At 39.8% G+C, this 25,223-nt stretch overlaps 2 protein-coding genes across 9 annotated transcripts in view; one reads left to right on the forward strand and one right to left on the reverse strand.

The window, feature by feature from the left end:
• RPS6KA5 (ribosomal protein S6 kinase A5) overlaps positions 1-1,687 on the reverse strand; it is a 53,036-nt gene extending 51,349 nt beyond the window's left edge. For all 3 annotated transcript variants that reach the window (XM_044437172.1, XM_044437171.1, XM_044437170.1), the window contains exon 1: positions 1,554-1,687. In XM_044437172.1, the coding sequence (XP_044293107.1) occupies positions 1,554-1,629 (76 nt within the window). In that variant the 5' untranslated portion in view covers positions 1,630-1,687. The remainder of the gene's footprint in view (positions 1-1,553) is intronic.
• DGLUCY (D-glutamate cyclase) overlaps positions 1,601-25,223 on the forward strand; it is a 47,101-nt gene continuing 23,478 nt past the window's right edge. For 2 of the 6 annotated variants that reach the window (XM_044437176.1, XM_044437181.1), the window contains exons 1-2: positions 1,601-1,734; positions 22,112-22,223. In XM_044437176.1, the coding sequence (XP_044293111.1) occupies positions 22,121-22,223 (103 nt within the window). In that variant the 5' untranslated portion in view covers positions 1,601-1,734; positions 22,112-22,120. Of the gene's footprint in view, positions 1,735-2,158; positions 2,347-16,186; positions 16,307-16,900; positions 16,991-19,717; positions 19,874-22,111; positions 22,224-25,223 lie in introns of those variants that run through there. The other 4 variants (XM_044437179.1, XM_044437177.1, XM_044437180.1 and 1 more) reach the window with 4 other exon arrangements.

Raw genomic sequence — 25,223 nt, forward strand, 5'->3', positions numbered from 1 at the left:
ATCAAAGAGTTATACTTAAATTTCAAACTTGGCATAATGGTGTAAGTTCTAATGCCTTTTGAGTACTTGCTTTTAGATTAAAATAATTTAGAAGAGAGGTCATTCACTGAAAATCTGTGTTTTATATTTCCCTTTATTTAAAAGTAAGGGTGCCAAGTAAAAGTAAGGATGCCATCCAATGCATATTTAAACAGGATTAAGTTCTACAGTTCCCAGCATGCACCAGCCAGGGAATGCTGGGAGTTGTAGGGCTTTTCTCTAAGCATGAATAGGATTCAATCTTATCAAGGATATTATAATATAAATCACTCTAATGTGTTGCAAAAAAAGATTACTCAAGATTAAACCTGGTCCACAAGCAAAATGAAATTTCCACCCAGGAACACTAAAGAACTTTTCAGTATGTACAAATAAACTTTACAAATAATTTTGTTTGTCACATACTGCATAATATTTAATATTTTCCAGCTTTACAGCTTACATAAATAAAATCTGTTTGCACACTATTTATCTATAACTGGTTTTAACAGAGATGCAAGAATTGTCAAAATCTTATTTTGTTTAATTACACTGAACATCTGCACCACCCTCTCCTGATTTCACTATCAAAACAATCTGCCTATTCCCCATGTTTCAAGGAGCGTATGTTTTGTACTCCACAAACTAGTGATTTCTTAGAAAGTCCATATATGATTTACTGCGAAAGTTACAAAGCAGGCCAACTGGGAATATTAACTGCCTCACTGTCTGTAATACGTACAGTAGTTGTAATAATTGAAAAATCAAGTACCAAATCACATATGAAGTCCAGTACTCTCCACTAAGTGACTTACACTGTCCGCAAAGCTTTTTTTCCCTTTTGAAATCATCTCATCCTAACAACACTGAGCAAGCGGGAAGAAACATTTCATTTTCTTCGCAATGTGCTCATTACTGTCTTACAAGAGCTGTGGTGTACAAACAACAATTAGCACCACAGGAGGATCAGCAATAATGTACAGCATTTGGGCAGGAGGAGAACAGGGAAAATCTAGCAAAATTCCCAAGCTTCGGAGCAGCACCTGCTTCAAAAAGTCAGTCGCAAAAAGCGGAGGTAGCAGGACGCAGGTGTCTTGCTTTCTGGGCGCCGCTTCCCGGGCCAGCCTTTGAAGGGCTCGCCCGTGAGCGATAGGCGCATCCCCGCCCCCTTTCCGCTGTGGCTCCGCACACCCCGTCGCCGCTCCCCAGGCCCCTCTTCCTCCGCGCCTATCCGTTTGCCTTCGGGTCCCTCTCCCGGGCCTTAGTCGCCGCCCCTTTCCTCAGTCCGTCAACAACGCCATGCTCCCTCCTCCGTCGGCGCCCGACCTTCCCCGAAGTCGCTCTTTCTCCCGCGCCGTCCAGTCGCCGCCGTTCCTTCCTGCCGAGGGGCGCTCGGGTAGACGCGGCGCGCCCGTGGCCCCCCTCACCTGCCGCCCCCCCCCGCGCACACCCTCTCACGAGGCGCCTCGCGCGCACTTCCCGTCGCCCCCTCCTCCATCCTTGCCGCCATCCGCTTCATAGGCTGACCGACTCACCGTTCCTCAGCTCGTGCTTGACGGTGCAGAGAGACAGCGCGCTTTCCTCGGCGGAGCCCTCGGAGAGTCCCTCCATTTCCTCACAGGACCCCCCTCAGCCCTCTTCTTCCCCTTCTCCCCTCAGCACCGCTAAGAGGGGGTGAGGCACAGAGGCTTAGTGTCAGCGCCGCCCAGATATGAGGTAATTTTATTTGTTAAGAAACGTATGCCATGTTTCGAGCCTTGTTGTTGTTGTTGTTTCGAATAATAATAAGATGTCTACATGGAGCACTAATTTGAATGTCCTCTCCCCTTGACCACCCTGGCCCTTCAGATCTCCTCTCATTCACCCACCGTCCCCCATTCCTGAGGGTGGGAAGTGGGGGAAATGTTCCCAAAGGGGCAGAAAGGAGGAGCCAAAAGGGTGGGAGAAGAAGCTGTAAGAACGAAGAGATCCTATCTACTTGGCCCCCCTTTGAAGCTATGAAAGAAGGAGAGGGACAAACCGAAGACTCATTGGCCCGTGAGACTGCAAAGCACGCCGGCGGTTGGCCAGTACCCGTTGCCTGTTACCGCCCCTCCGTCCGCCAAAAGGCGCGCCTGCCCATTGGTTGAGCTCTTGGCCAATAACCTGCGCCGCCTCTCCCGTTCTCCCTGCCTATCTGTATCAGCAGCTTCTGCTGCTTGCCCCCCCTCCACACACACTTCTCCGTCCCGACTGCCGTCTTCTCACTTGCGAGTAAATATTTTGCTCCCGCCTCTTGGGTGGGCCGAATCTAAAAGAGACAGCTGCTTGCTCTCTGAAGCATGCACGGTGAGTGATTTAAACTCTTGACAGGAGGCCTCTTCCTGATCTTCCAATCATATTGTACTGTTGGGTACCCTGCCTCGTTTACATGGGGCAAAGAACCAGGACCGAGAAAACACCCTTCTGAGGGAGAAGGGGAAATTCATTTTGCTGCAGCAAAATGAATATAGAGTCTTGTAGCACCTCAAGACACAATCCTATGTCAGTTTAGCCTAAGGAAAAAGTCCAGAAACCATAGCTGACTAGTGAATGTTGGGAATTGTGGGACTATTTTTCCTGGCTAAGCATACATAGGATTGCTCCCTTGGAGTAATGTGATGGAGGCCTCGGTGAACTATAGACAACTGTAATAAACCTCAGGTGAGAGTAGTCTACACAAGGTTATGGAATAACACATTTGTGATAATTTCATCAACCACAAGATTCTGCATGGAATTTGCTGTTGTGACTAGAAAGTAAAGCTGATGTAGTAAATTTCACAGGTCATTTACTGGGAAGTTAAAACATTTCTACAATTTTGTCCTTGAAATAGCCAGAAATGCAAACTTGGCATCAGATTTGCCTAACTTAAATTTATTTTATTTATTTATTATTTATTTATTAAAACATTTCTATGCCGCCCCATTCGCCGAAGCCTCGGGGCGACTCACAACATAAAATTAAAATATAATACATACAACAAATTAACAATATAAAATAAGTCACCCTGGCCAGATAAAATAAGCAAATAATATTAACAATTAAAATGACGTTTAAATAAAAAGGTCTTCACCTGGCACCAAAAAACAAATAACGACGGCACCAGGTGGACCTCTCTGGGGAGCGCATTCCATAGATTGGGCGCCACTGCAGAGAAAGCCCTCCTCTGAGTACCTACCCTCCTAATTTCTTTCACAGAGGGTTCCTGGGGAAGGGCCTCTCCCGCAGATCTCAAGGGGCGGGCAGGCATATATGGATGTAAATGCTGAACTTCAGAAGATGTTTCCAATCCTGTGCAAAGACCTGTGTTTCATTGGCAAAGTTGCTGGTTCATCTTGAATAGTACAACTACTAAAACAGATAACACGACCCTTTGAAACTTCGGTTGACATATATGATGCAAGCCTTTGGTTAGAATTCATACGATGCAAAGGTTGGCTGTTAAACACTTCCAGAAACCTTCCAAAGTCTAGGAAGATTCTGCAAAGAAAGACAAGTTGAGAGGAAACAGAAGTTTGAAAGTGGTTTCTGGAAGACCAAAGTAAAAATAAGTTTTGTTGACGTTGCATGAAATAGTTCCTTAGCAGATACTTATACATATTATTCAATTTTATGTATGTGGTTACATTTGGTTGATTTATATATTACAAAATAGTATATAAAATGTATTATTTTGTCTTTCCTTCTTTTTTTCTTATTTACATTTCTATACCACCCATAGCCTAAGCTCTCTGTTTACAACAATAATCATAGAATCATACAGTCAAGTCACTTATCCAGATTCTAATTAGGCCTGACCTGCTTAGCTTCCAAGATTAGGTAGGATCAGGCACTTCAGGCTATACAGAAGCTATTTTAACATCTGATAACTTTGTTAAAGACAGTTTCTTAGAATCATATAGCTACTATTGCTTTGCATTAAGTCTTGACTCTCCTGAAACCACAAAATCTAGATGAATTGTACAACTAATCTTTTAGAGGAAGTCATGCAGTTCTCTTTAGTGTTGCAATATCCTGTTGATTAGCAAACCAGATCTCTAGATATTCTTCTGGTGCAATCATAGGCATTTATTGCAAATGCTTTCTTTGCACCCTTCGTATAATAAGTATTGGGCAGCTCTGGCACAATCGCCTCTAAACATGTGTGTCCTTATGGTGCTTTGCCTCTAGCTTCCTAAAAAAAGCTTTGATTAGCTTTTAGAGGAAAATATTTGAAGAAAAAGTAAGAAAGAGGAAACGGCAATAGCTTAACAATAGCATAACACTTTCAAGGGAAGAGAGATCTAGAATTGATTGAAACAAAATTAAACTACTCAAGCAAAATAGGAAGCAATTTCAGGACAGAGTGTCTTTCTAAAACAGCAAATTGAAATACAACTTAGGAAGAACAGGATCCATATTGAAATGAGAAGTGGATGACTGCTATGAGTGTGCAAGCCTTCGGGCGTAGGCAGATTCCATGTCAACTTGCATTGGTATGGCCACTGTTTGACCAAGGCCACTCATATCCATTTATGCCATTGTTGAAATGAGCAAACAACTGGCTTGTTCCAGTGTAATGTAAGAAGGGGCCTGCTCGATCAGACCAATTACCTATCTAGTCCAACAATTAGTTGCCTGTGGGAGGTTTATCAGCATGAAATGAGGGCAACAGCTGTCTTCTCCTGTTATATCCCAGAATCAGAGCTGGTCCTCTCATGGGGTGAGAGGAAGCCCTCTACGTAAGGATGGTTAGGATTGTTGAACCTCAGTCATAAAATTTCACTGGGTGTATTGCTATATTAGCATTGATTGTTATTATTATTATTATCACCTAAGAGTTTATATCCTTATATTCACTCCTTGAAAAATTAGCTATTCAGCATTGCTATTAGTGTTTTCTTGGTAACTAAAATGACAAGTTTGTTCATGTTTTTCATTTGCTTGCCTCCAGTGACAGAGTGTCAAGACAATTAACTTCCTGAGAAGTGAACATTCAGTGTTCTGTTCTTTTTGGAAGAGAGGTGTTCAATATAGCATAAATTTTAGGCTGCAATCCAGTGAAAATTTATTTAGAGGTGAGCTCTGTTGAAACTAATGACCTGGTTACATGACATAACAACCCACTGTGGGGCAGCTAGCCACAATGGATTCTTGTAGCTGTCAAACCCAGCAAGTCTAGATAGGGTTAATTTTCACTAACAAACTGACAACTTTTTTAAGGTTAAAAACCACTATGGGTTTTATCATGTCACCTGAACTCAGGAAACTGATTTTATTGTGACTTGTAGAAAAGTGCTACTGCTACAGAGTCTCTGGGCATGGTGGCCAAGGAACTCATTATCCTGACAAGTTCAGCTGTGTCTCCTAAGTTGTCTTTCCTGCATGCACCCCCCAGGTATATTTCCCAAAGGATTCACCTATGGAAAAACCTTACATTTTGCAACTTATAATTTAACAATTCTTATCATATGTTCTCAAAACACAATGTCATGGGGGAAATTGTTTCACACTTGTGCAGCAGATAGAGACTGATATAAATCTTCTGTAGTGAAATTTTGGCAATGTTAATATTCAATTCCTCCTAGCCACTGGAGCTGAAACTTACCTTTACTGACCTTCTTCCTGTGTGGTGGAGCTAATATTCAACCCAGGAACAGTTGCTGCACATACCTTAGTAGTTGGATTCTGCAACAGTTACTTTCTAGGGTCATTTGCTTCCCATGTGGCCCCATGGATCCCAGAGAAGAGGCAGATGGAGTCACCACTCATTTCTCAAGATTCTTCCACACAAGCATTGCTGGAGTCAGCACTCAGTGCAGCTGGGGCCATAGCTGACTCAGAGAAAGAGAAAAATAGCATGTGAAAATTGGATCAGATTTCTGGTATAAGGTTGAACTAGGCATGTTTACAGATCTGTGGATAAATCCAGAGTTCCAAAGGTATTTGCAGAGCACAAGGCATGGTAATCTGTTTCTTTGGTTCTCCAAGCTGATTTTACTACAGTGCCTTGCAGAAGTAGTGCTGCTGTTGAATGACAAGTCAGTACTTAACAAGAACTTGCTCATCTATGACCTCAGTGTGATTGAAGGTGCCAAGCTGGCATGCATTACCAAGACATCGGCAGTGAGGTGGATGGGGTTATCTTTTCTCAGCTTTGTTTCCAAGAGCACTTGGTTCAGCACCAACATCACCTTAAGGGCCAGGGGTGGCAGTGGTTCATAGTAGTTCCATCTCCCTCACTAGGCTTCCTGTCCACTTGAATTCAGATCTTTAGTGGTTACACCTTGCACTGGGCAACTGAGACAGAGTTAACATTCTGCCACCCCACTGCCCAGAAGTCTCCCTGTCCAAGTTGGCAGAGTCTTGGACCTGGTCGTGTGGACCCCCAGGCTCTTGGGGGGCCTCAAATTCCATGCAGCCCAGGACTTCATGACAGCCATGGGGCTCTCTCATATGTCACCAGCCCAGCACATAAGAAGGGACACACTCTTGATCTGGTTTTCTCAACAGGGCAGGAAGATGGTGCTTTGATTGTTAAGGATCTTTAGCCCCCTTGTCATAGTAAGATCATTCCTTTTGAGTTTTGAACTTTCAGCCCCCTTTCCCTTTTGCAGGTGTGCAGGACCTATTAAGCTGGTCCTCTCCCAGAGATGGATGGATCCAGATGGATTCCTGAGAGCTCTGGGGGATTATCTGGCTGTCATGGCTGGCACTCCTGTTGATGCCCAGGGCACCCTGTGTAACACAGAGATGACCTGGGCAGTTGACATGATTGCTTCCAAACATCACCTCCCTCTTTGCAGAGCGCATCTGGCTCCCTGGTATATGGTAGAGCTGAGTGTGATGAAGCAAGCTGGGAGATGACTAGAGGGCAGGTGGTGAAAAACTCAGGTTAAATCCTACTGAACACAGCTTAGAGCTCAGTATCATACCTATTCTGTGGCAATCAAGGCAACTAAGAAGTGCCTTTATACTGCTTGCATTACACCCTCAGAATGCTGACCAGTGGAGCTTTTTCAGGTGGTATGGGACCTTTTACATGCTGGCTCCAAAATAGATCCTGTTGAGCCTTCAGCAGTCTGCTGTGATGAGTTTGGTCAGCATTTCAAAGATAAAATTTTTGTATCTGCATCAACTTGGATGCTACAGTTACTGCAGTACTACCTTTGGAGGTGTTCAGTGCACCATCTGGTCCAGCCTTGCACAATGAGTTTCTGTTTTTGCAGCCTGACGATGCAGACAAGTTGCTTCAACACGTACAGCCTGCCACTTGCTTTTTTGATCCTTGCTCATCTTGCCTTATTGGAAGATCAAGTGAGGGGATCCACACCTGGATTCTGGTGGCCATAAATGCCTCCTTGAAAAAGGGGGTGTTGCCAGCCATGTTAAAAAGAGCCATGGTTACACTGCTTCTAAAAAAAAAAACAAAAAAAAACCCAAACCTGGACCTGGGTGACATGAATAAGTATAGACCAATAGCCAATATCCCCTTCCTGGGCAAGGTGTTCAAGTGGGTGGTGGCCGAGCAACTTGGAGGAAATGGATTATCCATTTCAATTGATTTTCAGGCCTGGTTTTGGGATCAAGATTGCCATGGTCATCCTGTGGGATGACCTTTGCCAGGAAATTGGGGTAGTGTAACCCTGTTGATTCTTCTGGATTTCTCAGCAGCTTTCACTATTGTTGGTCATGGTATCTTTCTGGTGCGGCTTGCCAAATTGGGAGTTGGAAGCATCACGTTCCACTAGCTGCAGTACTACCTGTTGGGGCTTTACTGCTCTATGGCATGGCATGTAGTTCTGCAGGGTTCGTTTTTATCCCCCCATGCTTTTCAACATCTACATGAAACTGCTGAAAGAGGTCTTCAGGAGGTTTGGGCTGAAGTGTCATCAGTACACTGATGACACTCAGCTGTACCTCTCATTCTCATCTGACCCAGGTGTGGCAGTCTCTACCCTCCATTGGACTTGGTAATGGGTTGGATGAGGGCCAATAAGCTCAAGCTCTGTCCTGACAGGGTAGAAGTACTGCTGGTGAGTGAACTCCCATTTCAACTGGGAAATTATCTTAGAGAGAGCCTTATTCCATATACTCATATTCCTGTCTGTTGTATAACATCTTCAGCTGGGGCCCTCCTACAAGTTCTTATCCCTAAGGAGGTTAAGGGGGAGGCTGTAATGAGGAGGGTCTTTTCTGTGGTGGCACCCCAATTGGAACACTCTACCACCTGAGAGTCACTTGATGCCTACCTTGTTGCTTTTCAGGCACCTGGCAAAAGCTTTTCTGGCACACCTATGGCACCATCTAGACTATTTGTATCAATGGCACTAGGTTTAATTGCATTTATATATGTCATATTTTTATTTATGTTTGTTGTGATTTTATTCTGTTTATTTATTATAATTATTTTATCAATGTTAATTATCAATTTTTATTGTAATGGCCATGCAGAGAGCATGATGCTAATGGGCAGCTTTCAAACAAATCTAAAAAAATAAATAAGTGTTCACCCACTTTTGACTTTTCCACATTTGGTTGTGTTAGAACTTGCAATTGATATTGGTTTAATTGACATTGTTACAACCAATGTGTACCACACTAATTCAGAGTTGCATTGCCAGATCTGCTTTCAATGAGAATCACAGAAAGCAAAGCAAAGGATTGTGAGCAGGACAACAAAGATTGTATATGTTTAGGATGGTTCCCATTCACTTCTGGAACCATCAATACATTGAGTAGCAGGTAAATGGAGTTTAGGATCACCTGCCAGGGCTGATGCATATCTCATCTTGCACACAAAGGTGAATTTATATCAGTTCTGGTATGATTGGGATGCTGTATTCAGGGACCTTGAATCATGATAATTGTTCATGTGCTCAAAAACATGTATTTCTGTTTCTTAATTCTTCCTGCTTCTCTTTTCTCTTTGCACAGCATTTCTTCAGCATGTAATCTGGATTGTTAACTGAAAAGTTGTTTGGCATTTTGAGAAGCAGTACCTACTTCTCTGCATTTTAAAAATTAGCAACTTTTTTAAACGGGAAGGTTGGCATGTTGCAAAGGAAAGTTTCAGCATGAAACATCAACTATATTTCAAAGTATACTTTTGGACTCACCTAGGTCACAGAGGCATTTTTAGGGAATAAAAATGTTGGACAACTACAGCCCATCACTTACTCTTGATGCATGCTCAGTGACCAAGAAAAAAAGGGAAGTAATGGGGATTGTACAGAGTATCCCAGACGCCTAGAAAAGGTGATGGAAGTGATATATAGGTTGGGTGGTGTTAGCTGGTGTGTGTGTTTTTTGTTTTGTTTTGTTTTGTTTTGTTTTTTGTTTTTTTGTTTTTTGACCTTTTGTGTGTTTTGCCTGGGTGGATTGTGTTAATCACAGAATAGTAGAATTGGAAGAAGCCAAAAAGTTAACTGGGTCCAATCTCCTGCTGTTGCAGGACACCTGCAAATTACACCACCCTACTCAGATGGCTGTCCAGTTTCTTTTTGAATGTCTCTAGTGTGGGGGAACCTGCCACCTCTCTAGGCAGCTGGTTCCATTGTCGTATTGTTCTGACAGTGAGGAAGCTTTTCCTGATATCTAGCCTGAATCTGGGTTGATGCAACTTGAATTGATTATTCTGTGTCCTACACTCTGGTAACAGCACAGTGTGTGTGTGCGTTTTTCTCTGAGCATCACCAGTTTGCCCTCTGTGAAAGGTCTTTTGTTCAAACCTTCTCAGCTACTGGACTATTTACATTAACAGCTTTGATGGCATTTTTAATTGGCACAGTTCAAAACAAATACCAAGCTATAGTACCAAGTGAAAACAAACTTGTAGGATTGCAATCATAGTTTTAAATTTTAAGCATTAAGGCTGCAGTCATAAGACTTTTTCCTTCTAAATGTACATGCAACTTCCTTCAACCAATCATACTGGTTGGAGAATGCTGGGAATTGTAAGACTTCTAAAGAATTGTACCCTAAATGAGCAATCCTATGCATGTTTAGACAGAAAAATCCTAATTCACAACATGCCCCAGGAACCATGGCCCTATAGGATTATACACTAAATCTTATTTTCATATATTTCAAAATATTGATCTAATCCACTATATTCTGAATAAGTAATAAGCATAAGCAAATGATGTAAACTACGAAGCTCTAAAATCAGGACTAGGTTAGGGAGAAAACAATTGGAGGGAACTGTACCTGTGCTCTACTCCAATTTTTAGAAGAATGTCCAGTATCTAAATTGCAATGTTCTGGCCTGTTGGTTTCGAAAAACCCCTGTGCATAGGGCTGGGGAAAAAATGAAATTACTAGATGTTTCTAGTATTGATATTTTTATGAGCCAGTGTTCAACTTATAGACACCATGTTTGCACACTTCTGCAGAAACATGTCAAGTATCAGTGTCACATTTCTAAATGCTCAGAAAACTAAGTTGCTATGTCACTTAGGCAGACAGAGGCACACTCATATTTGACTGTTGTACTCTTATTGCTGGTCTTTTGCTTTGTTATTTCATACATCATGGAGAATATTAGATTGCGCACACAGAGAAGATACTGGAGAATCCAGAACAGTAAGGGAAACAATTTCATTATGAGATATTCTTTATTTGCAGAATAACTTGGATGGTGGGATAGGGCTCAGTTGCAGAAGAGCACCAGGTGTGGAGTATGTGTATATATTAATAAGGGAGAGAAGGAGATGGAACTTTGGTTACATTTTATTTATATATATATATATATATACACACACACACACACACACACACACACACACACATACACACACACACACACACACACACACACACTGTGTCTTCCAGAAAAAGGGATTTCAAGTTGTAAGCACAAAAATCAAATATTCAATATATTAAAAACAAAGCATCCTTACAATAAAATTGGGAGTCATAAGAACATGAATAAATAGGTCCAAGTTGAGAAGAATACAGAATTTACTAGTTCACTTCCCTCCACAGCTATTCTGTGTAAAGAATTGATTATTCTGTGTTGAAAAGAATGTATAAGCACAGTACACCTTTATAGCTTAGCAGTGCAGTTACAATTTTCTTAAGCATGCCTGTTCCTTTCAAACACTGCTTACAGCTTCCCTTCAAAAATAAGAAAGCTGGGATTAGTTATAGTAGTGCGTAGTGCATAAAAGGCACATAGTGCCTAACGTTCTGAGTTGTCACATTTATTTTCAATTAACTAGAATGTACGCATGCCAATTAACTAGAATGTATGTATCTCTAATATAGAGACTTAAAGTTTATTTCTCAACTTTTGATTAAACTACTGAAACAACATACATTCAGAGGGAACAAAAGCAGAAGTCATTGGTGGTTTATTTGCATATAAAAAGCTAGCCAAACAAGGTTTACAGGCAAAATTATTTGATGATATTCAGTTACCTGTTGGAACTGTTAAATCTAAGGTACTGAATTAGAAACTAGACAATCTACTTCACTAATGTTGTAATCCTATGTTCACTTATGTGGAAGTAAGTCCTACTGAAACCAGGAGGGGTTACTATGAGTAGAGGCAGAGTTGCACTATAACCAACTCTGGTCCACAGATTAAGTAATATAAACTGTCCCCAGGTTACAAACAAGATCTGTTCCTGAGAACATCTTTAAGTTGAATTTAAATATAATTCAGATCACATATGTATGGGCAATATTTAGCATGAGGAAGCCCAATGTTTTGTTCTAGTATATGTGCATATTTTACTTCCCTAAGCATATAAAACACTTAAGAAGCACTTCTTTATACAGTATGCCCTCCCTATTCACAGGTGTTAAGGATGTAGGACCCTGGCAGAAGTGGAAAACAGGGAAATATCTCTAAGGACCCTTGCAAACCTTAACGCTTAATACTGTTGACCATATGTATGCTAGATTGCTTCTCCCATTCTCTCTTAGACTCTGATCCAGCAGCACTCCTTCATTTATTGCATTCTTATATTCTTATTCCCTGCCTTTCCTTTCATTCACTCGTTCGTCCTCTTTGCATCAAGAAAATGACAGTTTTCCCTCTCCGGACGGGCAGGGCAAGAGGCCATGCTTCAGAGGCCTCTTTCTCTCTCCTTTTGCTTACTCGCTGTCTATGATGATGATACTTATTTCATAAAAATGAATGTGGGAACTTTTGGAGTTTTGTGGCCTACTGTGGAAAAGTATCATGTTTGTCTTTAACTCACTTTTTTAAATTGATAGGCTTTGTGGCATTTCCTTCATAAGTACAGGTGTTTGCAACTTGGATGTTCATAACACGGGGACTGCCTGTATATCCCAGACCCAGGGACTGCCTATACACCCACTCCCCAGGTTAGAACAAGTTCCATCCCTGTGATCATCTTTAAATTGAATTTGTGTGTAAGTTGGATCACAAATATCAAAAGCATATCCAACACTAAAGAACAATTCCATATTCACTCAAACATCTTAAACACTTAATAGTAAAATAATTATAAGTACTAAAAAGAGAATTCAGTTATTGAACGACTAAAGCCTAATGCTTTCCCACTAAGCGATGGCATCTCACCTTTCTCTGATTATTTGCACTATAGTTTGAATTGTGCTTGTGTTTCTTTTCGTCAGGGCATCACCTGTACTTGCATCAGATTTACTCTTTGGAGGCATAGTTACAAACCAAATCAAGTACAAAGTTACAGGAGGTAACACTAACTACAAGTGATCCAAAATACCCTGGTTTGGATACATAAGTTTTTCATGAGCATGAAAAGCTACTGTCACTGCCATGGAACTAGTTCCGACTTTACTGTTCACCACTTTTCCCTCCTTCCTTTTCCTGCCTGCATTCCTCTCCTTGCTGCTCAGCGTCTGCAGGCACCCACTTGCAGTTTGAGGATGAGGCAGGACTTCTGGGTTTGCTTATTCATAAGTAAGTGTTGTTCTTAACTTGGACATTCATAAGGAAGCCCTGCACAAGCTCACTCACTGCATATGCACATACTAAGGAAATGCTTGGTATCCTACCATCCTTACAAACTGGTCATTAAAAGAGAGAGAGAGTGAGTGAACGTGTCATTGACTAAGGCTTAGTACAAACCCAGTTTTCCATATCAAAATGTTGAAGGCAGCATTCAGGCAAATAGATTCTTAGTAGGTTTGAGCAGCAGCAATCTATCATGTGGTGCTTTGCATGCATGTGTCAGAACTAAAGAAGGAAGAGAAAAATGGTGGTGGTAGACACTATATCCCACCTGGTCCTTCACAACATGCTTTGGGGGAAAAACCTGCACAGCCAGATGCTCACCACAAACATATTAATGTCTACTGAGAAGTAAGGCTCATTGCAGTCAGTGTGAATTCCAAGTAAATGTCTAGAGAATTGCAGCCTCAGAGTCCACTGACCTTGATTCCTTTTTGAGCAACAGTATTTATAGAAAGAGAGATTGTTCTGGAGTTGGCTGGCTGGAGCAACAGGCTCAGAGTTAGCATAATTTGTTCTATTAAGTCTGTGCTGACAACAGCTTCCATGAGTCACTCTAGCTCTTTCTTGAGAGAGAAAGAGTGTGTGAGAGAAAGAGTGAGAGAGTGGGGGGGGGGGGGGGATCTAATGTGTCTGTGTGCAGTATACTGCAAAAGGGGAAGTCTGTGCTAGTATTTGAGTTATTTATCACAGAAAATATTTAAGTCTTTTGCTTCCAGGAAAACATGGAACATAATTGCCGCTATGATATACAATGAAAAAAACATTTGTATTATTAAAATACATTGGTTTTTCTGTTTCTATGCACAATTGTTGTGTGTGAGTTCAGTGTTGGGGTAGAGTAGAAGATTGTGGAATGGGAGTTATTGGAAAGGGAAGATGGGCCTGAAGGAGCTTTTGTATGGCTGTGTAATTCCCCTATACCCTAATTTCAGTGTACAATTTTAACATTCATGTACCTCAGTTTTCTATATCAGTAAGATTTTCTGGCTATGAGAGATTTAAACTCTGTTCCACTTCCAGTGATCTGCCCTTTGGTTCTGCCTTTGGTGACCCCTCTGTTCCCTACCAGTCAGATTTGACACCAGCCTAAACTGCTTACAGGTGAAGCACATGAGCATCTTAATGCTGCAAACCTACGCTTGTAAACTCAGGAGTAAGCCCTATTAATCTCAGTGCCACTTGCTTCAGATTGAAACATGCATAGAGATGTGCAGTCCTGGGCAAAAGAAAACCCAAATAGATTCAGAAACAGTTGGGGGAAAAACATGTTTTTTTCTACCCCCCCCCCTTTTTTTCCTGGGCTATCACATCCCTAAACAAGCACAAGACTATGCTATACAACTTTTTTTTCCTTCTTTTTGTTTTTTACATTTCTCATTCTTCACATCACACAAACCCATATTACAGATTTCAAATGGTCACCTTTTCAGGATTCAATTTATGTAACATAGAGGAAACAAAAATAAAATTTACTGTTATGTTTAGACAGTTTTTGAGCACCACCTAGAGTCAGGTTATAGAAATGCAACTAAAGGGAATATGGGCCTGAAGGCGCTTTTGTATGGCTGTGTAATTTCCCTATTTGCACTTGGGTTAACACAAAGAGTATCATAGATTGCAAGTGTGGCCAGACTTGCTCAATGGAAGAGCCACATATGGCAAATGTCAGTTGTTCGAGTGTTGCAAGTGGGCGCCCACATACGAAAGAGCTGCATGTGACTTCCAAGCTTCAGTTTGGCCACCCCTGATTTATTGTATATTTGGAAAAGCCTTGGACTGGGTCTACATTTAACTTTACTGGCAGAAGTGGACTTTTCCACCACCTCCTTCTAACAGCACTCTCCAACTCCCTGAAAAAGCAACACAGGGTGTCAGTAAGCCCTGGTAAATGGATGAGTTTTTGTGGGTGGGGGATCTCAAAAGATAAGATGACAGAACTAGCACAATCCATCCTCTCTCATAAAGTGCCTACCTCTCATGGAAGACAGATACAACCCATAATAAACAGTCTTTTAACATTAAAAGAAGGGGCTATAATTCTGTTCATAGTTTACATTGCTTAAATCCTTTTGACTTCAACTAAACTTTAGCATGTAAACCATAAATTATGGCATACATAATTTTCCATTACAAAAAACAAGTTCGAACAGTTTCAAGCAATTTAGCCACAGAAATATTGGTATTCATAATTAATATGCTAGAAAAAGATGTATCTACAGTCAGTATAATGCAAATAAAATCATGAACATAATCTAAAATGTGTTCAATCAAAGTATATAATCTCTTTACCCCAGAACTTCTTGAGCATTATAAGAACAGACCATGGCGATAGGGCAATTGGTAATCCCCATATGTCTGGCAAACAAAATGCATCTTTACCTGGTGCAAAAAGTATGGCAGTAGGCAGGTATGCACATCATGCTATCCTACTCTGATGGGCTGGTTGTTCTATGAACCATCCATTTTACGTTCAACGGGCAATATGGCTCATCATGTGCTGTTTTCCCTTCCTTCCCCATTGGTCCTTCAGCTGGTATCCCACCTTATCTCCTGTCCCCAAATTCCCTGAGTACCTATTTTTTAAAAAGCCCTACTTCTGACAGCTGTCAGAATCAAGTGACAAAAGAAAGGTGTGTATACACATTTTCTACCTTCCTGAGCACCTAGAGTTTCATAAAACGGTGGAACAGTTGGGGACACTGGTACTGACTGGGAGACACTCAAGCCTGAAAGATCTAGTTGTGAAGGGCAGAGAAAAGGTGCTTACCACCATTTGTGAGCAAAGGTCATTCATTCTTTCACTTTGACTGCACAGCTCACCTTTTGATAGCTTTCATGCAAAGTAAGTTATATGTTTGCAACCTTTCCAGGTCAATGTCCAGAATTAGTATCTGTTGCACTTTAACAGCAACTCTACAAGACAATATCCAGGTGAGGCCTTCCATTTTCACACCTTCAGGATTATAGACTTAGTGCTTGTATAACATTTAATCTACAAATAAATTTAATATACTGGTTAGAATTAAAGTTTTGCACATATTTGGAGCTCAATTTTTTAAAAGTGGCCAACCATCCTGTATGCTGCATATGCCCTTTGAATGGGTTGTCACTGGTAACAACCCAGGAAAGATCATCAAAAGCAGCAACTTCTTTCCTCTGCTTTTGCTAAGCTTCTCACTTGTTGCTTCTTTTTACCCACAGTCAGCCTGGTCACCCAGGTTGTGAAAACAACCCCTAGAACAGCCTTTGGGTTCTCAGTGTGGTTTGCATGAAACGAAGGGAAAAAAAACCCCTACCCTGCAGAAAGCTGTCTGGATTCAGGTGAGATGATGAGCAACTGTGACTCACTGCCCAGAGTATTGTGTTGTGTAAATCAGATCAGTGTCAGCAGTTTCAGGCAAGCTTCCTTGGTGAGAGTGTTCCTCAAATGCAGGCCTATCATAGAGAAAGCCCATTTGCAAATCCCCTCCACTTCTTATTGGAGGGGGCACACAGAGAAGGTCACTGAAGTCAACTTAAGGGATCAGATAGGTTTGTGCATACTTTTTTATGAGGAGCCAGATTGCTTTGGATAACCCTTCCTAGCTTAGTGAACTTCAGCGTCATCAGTCTTTCAGTCAGTGTGATCAGTGGTCAAGAATAATGTTATCTCCAGCCCAAAACATTTAGAGGGTGAGAAGTTCTGAAGTCTGCTTTACATGGATGCATTTTAATGATATTTTTACATATTATTCTTACAATTAACTGTTTTAATCTGCTTAATAGCAAATGGTCTTTGGATAGATTATATACAATTAAGTAAATACAATTCAATATAGATTTTCAAATTCTTAGATATGTTATATAAGAATAGTCATAACATCTGAAAACTATTTTGGTTTCTCTTTCTTTGTACTGTTGCTTAATCATTTCTAGATAAGAATTCCCTTTTACTTTTTAATTAAATCTTCACTGCAACCTGGTCACCAGACTTGTCACCAATTCATTCTATTTTTTGTAGTAAAGGTCAGTATAACTCTTCTCTTTACTGTTACCCCAGCATGCCTTAACAATTATCAGGTTCTGATAATTTAGATGCTTACTTCTTTTATGGCCCTTTTCCAATGAATCATACAAAGAGGGATGATTAAATCACATTTCTGGTAACAGGACCATCTACCCCTGCTGCTGACAGACATAATGCTAACATGGTTGGCTAGCACTTCTCTTGCTACTAAATTGAAGTTGTTGTTCTAGTTTTCTTAATACTCATGTTCTTCTTCTAATCCTGTTTTCATTATAACCACTGTAATTAAGATAATTCATTGGCCAGTAGATCACAATGATCAAATGAAAACTATTACAAGTACACTAGAAAGATTCTAACTGATGATAGAATCCTATCAGTCATTCTCCTCTGTTTCCCTAATGATGGTGGATATTTTTCTGATTTCTTGATCTTCATGATAAACTTCTAATGCAGCTTGAGCCCCCATCTTCTATCTCCTTTTTAAGATGTAGAGTGTTCAAGTCTTGAAAACTATGAGTTAAAATGGTTGCTAATGTTGTATATAATTCCAGCTGTACTCCAGTCATCTGTAATATATTCATGGGAACTCAAGTCAAAATCACATCTTATTAATCTGGCTATACTAGCAAAACATCTATGTGCATATTTTATCACTAATTAAATGGCATGTTAATTAAAATAAAATCGTATTTCCTGCATTTATGTTTTGTATCCACTTGATATAAATTTGATTCTTTTTAAAGATTAAATGAACCATAACAAAGAGTTCTGATATTAAAAGAAAAACACACAGTGTTTCCAAGTCTTGATCATCACAGCCAAATCCCAAGTCTTATAATGCCTACAGCATTTGTATTTATAGTTTCCCATATCTCTTTCTTCAGCCTGGTCTAATAGTGGCAGGAGATTGCTGTTCTTTTCTGTCATGATGTTTCTGGGTTCTACAGGGCTCCATTTTATCTTCTATGCCAGTGATGGCAAACCTTTTACAGACGGAGTGCCCAAACCGCAACCAAGAACCCACTTACTTATTGCAAAGTGCCAAAACTACAATAAACCCTGAAAACTGAGTATTTAGTTTACAAAAAATAATTCACAGCCTGTCCAAGCAAATCCTTGGCAGCACACTGACCGGCCATGCGAAACCTCAGAAGAGTCGTGGCTAATGAGTTGTGGCACATGAAGTCATCGCCTGGTGCTGCTACTCCATTCTGAGCATGCACACAGACCCCATGTGCGCTGTTATCCGATGCTCGGCTTCTGGGATGATGCTGGGGCTACTTGGATTGCATGCCGACAGAGAGGGCTCTGCATGCCCACAACTGCACGCCACAACTGGCCTAACCCCACTCTGGTGCACTCCCCTAACCCTAATATACAGGTAAAGTTTCATTAAAAAGAGGGCAATTTTGAAAAAGCCTTCCTTGAGTAGTTTTTTCTGCACAGCTCATCATTTCTTCCCACTCTAAACACATTCCTACCATCAAAATCATGCCAGGAGTCCTCATTTTTCTAACCTTAACTGTACCCTGGTGTACATCCCTAACCCTAATAAAGGGCTAAAGGTCCATTGAAAGTAACACAATTTGAAAAAGCTTTCCTTGAGTACCTTTTCTTGCACAGCTCATCATTTCTGCCCATTCTAAGCACATTCCAAGCATTGAAAACATGTGTGGACACCACGTTTTTCTAACTCTAACACTACCCTGGTGCCTACCCCTAACTCTAATATAGGGCTATAGCTCCATTGAAAATAACGGAATTTGAAAAAGCTTTCCTTGAGTACCTTTTACCACACAGCTCATCATTTCTACAAATTCTAAACACATTCCAACCATCAAAATCATACCTGGACATATCATTTTTCTAACCCTAACCCTACCCTGGTGCCCACCCCTAACCCTAATATAGGGATAAAGGTCCTTTGAAAATAATGCGATTTTGAAAAAGCCTTCCTTGAGTAGCTTTTTCTGCACAGCTCATCATTTCTGCCCATTCTAAACACATCCCAACCATCAAAATCATGCCTGGACACCTCGTTTTTCTAACCCTAACCCTACCTGGTTGCACACCCCAACCCTAACGCTCGGCTGCTGGGGCGATGCTGGGGCAACTTGGCTCGCATGCCGACAGAGAGGTCTCTGCATGCCCACTGTGGCCCGCGTGCCATAGGTTCGCCACCACTGCTCTATGCTTTTCATTATTAACATGTTACTATGGTGGAAAGTTATATTAGACAATGGTATGCTGAATTGGTGCCTTAACAACGTAATTGACCGGATAAGGGCTAATAAATTAAGACTCAGTAAAACATGATGGAGCTACTGTTGTGCATGGTTTGGGTAGCATTCAACCTGTTCTCTGGGAATGCACTTCCTGAAAAATCAGGCATGCTTGCTGGAGATACTTCTGAATCTTTCATAGTCACTTGAGGCACAGGTGACCCAGGTGGCTAGATGTGCGTTTTACCAGATTGGATTGATATGCCAGTTGCAGCTTTATTTAATTAGTGATCTTTTGGGAAGGTTTTCATGTTTTTGCCAGTTGGATTACAGCAGTGTACTTGGGAATATCTTTGAGCATGGCCTGAAAACTTTGCCTTATTCAAAACAGAGGTGCCAAGTTACTAAATGGTATAGGGTTTATATTTATAGGCTTGTTAATAATAAAACTGTGAAAATTAATGCCTGTTTTAAATGTGCTCCTGTGACCCCACTCTACAGGTATAAAGTTCAAGAGAGGTTAATGATTGACGCATACTCATAACTGAAAGCAAAAAGGGCTTATTTAAAAGACCTTAAGACAAAAGTAAGAATTGGTGCTATGGTAATACTAACAAAATGTAAAAGAAAAAGCAAAGCAGAGTGACTCTGCCAGGAGTGAGTATCGTTTCTTTTCTTGTATAGTTTTAAATTTGAACTTGTTAATTGGAGTAGTTGCCTACCTTGCTCTTTTACTCCCACCTGTTTTTTCTATCCATACCGTCTCTTATGCCATTTGGTACCTCCTTTTCCCAGTGACCCTCTGCCCACATCAATAGAATTGCATTCTAGCTATATGCAAGTACCACAGTTTCAACCACCCATTTGGTTAAAACTGCCAATGAGGGCTGCCAATGTGGATGTCTGTAAAGGGGGATTGTACTAATTTATACTAATTTATGGAAATTAAGTATTAATTTTGATAATGGCTATGTATACCATTTGTGGGAGAACATGATTATAAGGGTGTTGACTCGTGTCCTGCTTATGAGTTTCCTGTGGGCAATTGGTTGGCCACTGTGTGAACAGAATGCTGGACAAGTGAGAATCTTGGTGTGATCCAGCATGGCTCTTCTTACATTCTTATGGATTAGATTTATAACTATTTCTTACTACCAAGTCAGCAAATACTTAGTTCATGTATACTTTTATTCCTCTTTTCCATATCTGTTGTCCTCAGAGCCACTACCTTCTCTTTTTAATTAGTCTCTTTTTACATTAGGCTTTGCATTTATAAGTCCCTAACTTTAGTCAGTTTTAGTAGATCTCAGATACTGGAATTTGTGACCATGGTGCCTTTTGGTTTCCAAGGCCATTTCCAGGTCTAATGCAAAGCAGTCACTTCGTATCCAAAGACAAGCAATTTTGTGTTCAAAGTTTCTTGTGAATTTATCGCAGCAAACCATCAAGAATGATGATCTTTTTAGCACCCAAAACAAATTTGTTGACACCCTGTGAAACTGCCATGAGGATGAAAAAGGGCCTTAGTGCCACAAAATAGACTGAATTATGAAGTGTTTTAAAATCTGTTTCCCCTATACATACTATTAGAACAATAGTAAAAATTCTGCTTTTCAAAACATCTAGTAAAATTTAAATTTGTGCTTTGTTTAGCCTTGATCTGATTTTCCTCTTAGACCTAATTGCCTTACCACACTATCCAGTACCGTGAGTTGGCTGGGTCAGTTAAATAAACTACAGAAGTTAAACCTTGACATTTTTAGCAGAAGCAGCCAGCAAATGATTACATTTACTTGGTGGCACTGGTAAGACTTACAGAAGAAATTGATGTAACTGGTTTATTCTTCTGTCCTTTTGCTTTTACACAGTGCTATAACACAGCTAGAATATGTCACAAAACAGTTGCTAAAAGTACTTCATAGTGATTGATCAGTTGAAATTGTGCAGTAACAAAATACTATGTATTGATAAGAAGAATTAATATTTTCTAAAAATATATAACTAACTATATGTTGAAAATTAACTCATTAGTTTTAAAAGTACACTACCAAATCTTCTGTGCTTAAAACCTGTGTTGCTTCTTCAGAATTATCCTCCTTACTAGCAATGGCTTCAACAGAATTAAAATTAAATTTAAAGGTAAGGTAATTAGAATTTCTGGTGTTTTTTCCCTTAATTGTGGAGATGGAAACTTATGTTTGGGAAACGTTATTGACATTATTCTTCTGCTGTTAAGGTCAAAGTGGAAAAACATAGTGGCATTTATTAAAGTTACTTTAGGAATATAGCTTTGGTTTGGCTTTGTTCCAAGCAAGTTTTTTTTAATTCATTTATTACTTTTTTAAAAGTGTAAACATTGGATTAGGATGCTTTCAGACAAAACTTTTATGGTGCAGCCACCATGCCTTATTCAAGGAATTTTATGAGTGGGATCTTGACAGTGTGTTACTTTACAATTTTTTCCACTACTTCTATAATTTTTGTTATCACAGAAAATCAAGTAAATCTCCTGATTGTGATGTTAGCAGTTTGAAAATATCCAGAGGACCTAGCAGTAAAATCATTGAATGCAATGACACTTACATTTAAGTTGACATAGTAGAGAAAAAAGGCAAAAAAGACACAATGCATTGAGTGGTAGTGCTAAAACCCTCTCCATTTAGATGAACCACTAATTAATTCTAAAAACCAGTATATTATCATTCAGAAATTAACTAGAGTTTATATCACGTTAGGCTACATGCACTGCTAATCAATCAAAATGGGTTAGATTAACATTTCAAGAAAATTGAACTATACATCTACTAAACATTTAAAAAGTGCTAAAATCACTGGTTTGAAAATCACTGAATGTTCTGTTTAATTTTCTATAATTACATTGTTCTCTTGTTCCAGGATGAAGAGATGATTTTCACAGGAGGGTTAAAAACTCTTTTACCACATGCTGTCAGAAAATTAATTCGATTAAGCAAACTCAGCATTAGCAATACTTCTGGAATGGCAGAAGGTAAATGTTTGCATAAAATCTAAATGGGCATATTATTTTGTGTCCATTTAAATTGATACTTTTGAATATGCCTCAGTAAATGTTAGGAAACAGGTTATAATAGAGAAATACTTTAGCTCCCACATATTTGATTTAAAACCCCTTTTCTGCAGGAACGCAATTTACTAAGGTCTTATCACAGAGAATGGCTATGTCTGCACAGAACAGTAAACCATGCTGTAGAGTTATATGCACAAGCAGAAATGAGCTTTCAGTGAGCTCAAACTCTCCTCTTTCCTCCTGTGTGGCTAAGAAGAGGAAGAAACTAGCATTCGGTTTCAGTTTGTCCAAGTCCTGCTATTGTTTCGTGTGAACCAGGAATCATGGTTCCTGGTTCACATGAAACACGAGAGGTCATGTTCCACGAGAGGTCATTGAGGCCCCATCGGTGCGGGTGTTCAAGGATAGGCTGGACGTGCACATGGTGGGCATGTCATGAGCGGAGCCGGCTCGTGCCGGAGGTCAGACTAGATGGCCCAGAAGACCCCTTCTGACTCGCTTTGTTTCTGTGTTTCTATGGAAAGCAAATCAGTGCCTACATTGTTTGGTTTGTTGTTCAGCAGTTGAGTAGAGTAAGGGTTGACAGAATCTACGTACCTTTTAATCTTCATTTTCCTTCCCCATGTGAGCAATAAATGAGTTGGCTGTACATTTGGCCAACACTTACAGGAGCTCATCCAACATCCATTAATAGATATACTTTACCAAGCAAATGTGTATAGTGTCAGAAAATGTATGTTATAAAACCAACATTCTAGAGACAATATCATAAACTGTCAAGGTAAAACATTATTCTTACAAATATGTGTGTTACTAAGTGTGTTTCTTGGTACTGTGGAGTATTTTTATAGTTCTGTATACGGTGAGGTAAATGTTCCTGAATGAGATTGAATTTTTTGTGCCAACTTATTAAGATCCAACTACTTAAGCCTGCTTTCCTAGACCTGTTTTCTTTTGAAAATTCATGAGGCTCATTTATATTCTAAGTAAATTCTCAGTTTAGGGACATTTAAAAGCATGCCAGTGATCAAATGAATAGATTCTTGGCATAGTTTATGCCCCGTGTCTGGAATTTTTTTCAGTAAAGAAGACACGTGGTAAGAACATGAAATTTGGGGTTGTTATGCAAGTAACAGACAAAGAAATACTGTGAATGAACTATGTTGCAGATCTACTTCTGTGTAAAATCTGCAATTAAATGTGTATTTGGGGTAGCAGTTTTGGCCTCCCCACTTTAGTGGGACTAGTTGAATAGTCTTTGCATACTACCTGTTAAATTGTGTTTTGTTTTGAGTTTTTTATTTTAATACTGTATATATATTTGGATTTGTATATGTACCATTCCGGAATCCATGTCCAAATGTAGGTGTGGTCAAGATTATATAAAAATAAACATGTATGATTTTCCGTCAGAACAATATTTTACTTTTAACTAAGAAAAGCATGACACACTGCAATACTTTGTTAAGTATGCAACTTTAGAATTTATAATGCAGTCTTAACCCATGTTTCTCACCCTAGACATCATCATATGTCATCATATTTATTACATGGTCACAAATAATAAGCAAAATTTAAAACAAATTTAAAATGAAAATAATTTAGAACACATAATGAAGACAAAATGCATAACTCACAGAACAACATAACTCACAGAACAACAGCTGTTTTTAAAACCTTAATACAATAACATATTGTATTAATTTAAATTGTTACATTTAAACGTGGCAAATATTGTTATGGAGCTTAACTGCAAAGAATAAACTTTTTGCTACAGGCTATGTCACCCTAGTTTTATTCCTTATACTCTTCATTCCACAAATACAAAAGTTTCATTTAAAAGCATTGGCCTATGATATTTACAAAACACATGTGACTTAATGAGTTAATATAGCACACACGCTAGTTGCTACCATTAAAATTGTGTGTTTAATTTGTTTTCCTTTTTGTCCTCACACTGAAAATTCTCAGATCATTGTACAGGGGAACTTCTAGGCTCTAATTAAGATGTTTAAAATGGGGACATGTATATGAGAAGAGGCATTCTTTCAGGTACCCAGCCTAGTGCTTTAGAACTTTGAGTGGGGAGAGGTAATGTGTGGGGTACCACAGCATTCAAACCTGGGCCCAGTGCTCTTCAACATTTTTATTAATGATTTGGATAAGAAGGCACAAGAAACCTTAACAAATTTGCAGATCATACAAAATTGGATAGAATTGCTAATATCCTGAAACACAAAAGCAAACTTCTGAGTAATCTTGTACTGAAAATAACAGGATGAAATTTAATAGGGACAAACGCCAACTTCTGCACCTAGGAAAAAGAAACCAACTGATACAAGATGGGGAATACTTGGATCAAGTATAGTACAAGTGAGAAGGATCTTGGAATTATTGTAGATCACAAGCTGAGTCAACAGTGTGATGTGATTACAAAAGGGACAAATGCTATTTTGGGCTACATTAATAGAAGTATCACTTCCAAATCATGGGATGTACTCTCTACTCAGTACTGGTAAGACCTTAACTTGAGTATTGCATCCAACTCTGGGCCCCATAATTTAAGAAAAACACAAAGTGGAAAAGTTTCAGAGGAGAGCAACAAAGATGACCAAGGGACTAGAATCAAAGCCCTGTAAGGAGAGACTGAAAAAAATGGGCATGTTTATCCTTGAGAAAACAGGGTAGGCAGGTAGCAGAGGAGACTGGAGGAGTGTGAGTTATTCTGAGACTCCACCAGGCTCCTTACTAGGAACTAGAGTGCACCTCTGCCATGCCTCCCACCATGCATGGGCGATCAGATGTTTAGGGACCCCGAATCCTTAAGGGCTCAAATGATAGGATTGCTCCTTTTACATATTTTTAATAACACTAATCATTTCTCACCTTGATGGTTTAAAGGTTGGTTTAACTGATGACCACTGACTTGGACCGCTTTAAAAGGAGGTTAGACAATTTAAG

Source organism: Varanus komodoensis, unplaced genomic scaffold (genome assembly GCF_004798865.1).
Source record: "Varanus komodoensis strain SLA01 unplaced genomic scaffold, ASM479886v1 scaffold3, whole genome shotgun sequence".
Lineage (NCBI taxonomy): Eukaryota > Metazoa > Chordata > Lepidosauria > Squamata > Varanidae > Varanus > Varanus komodoensis.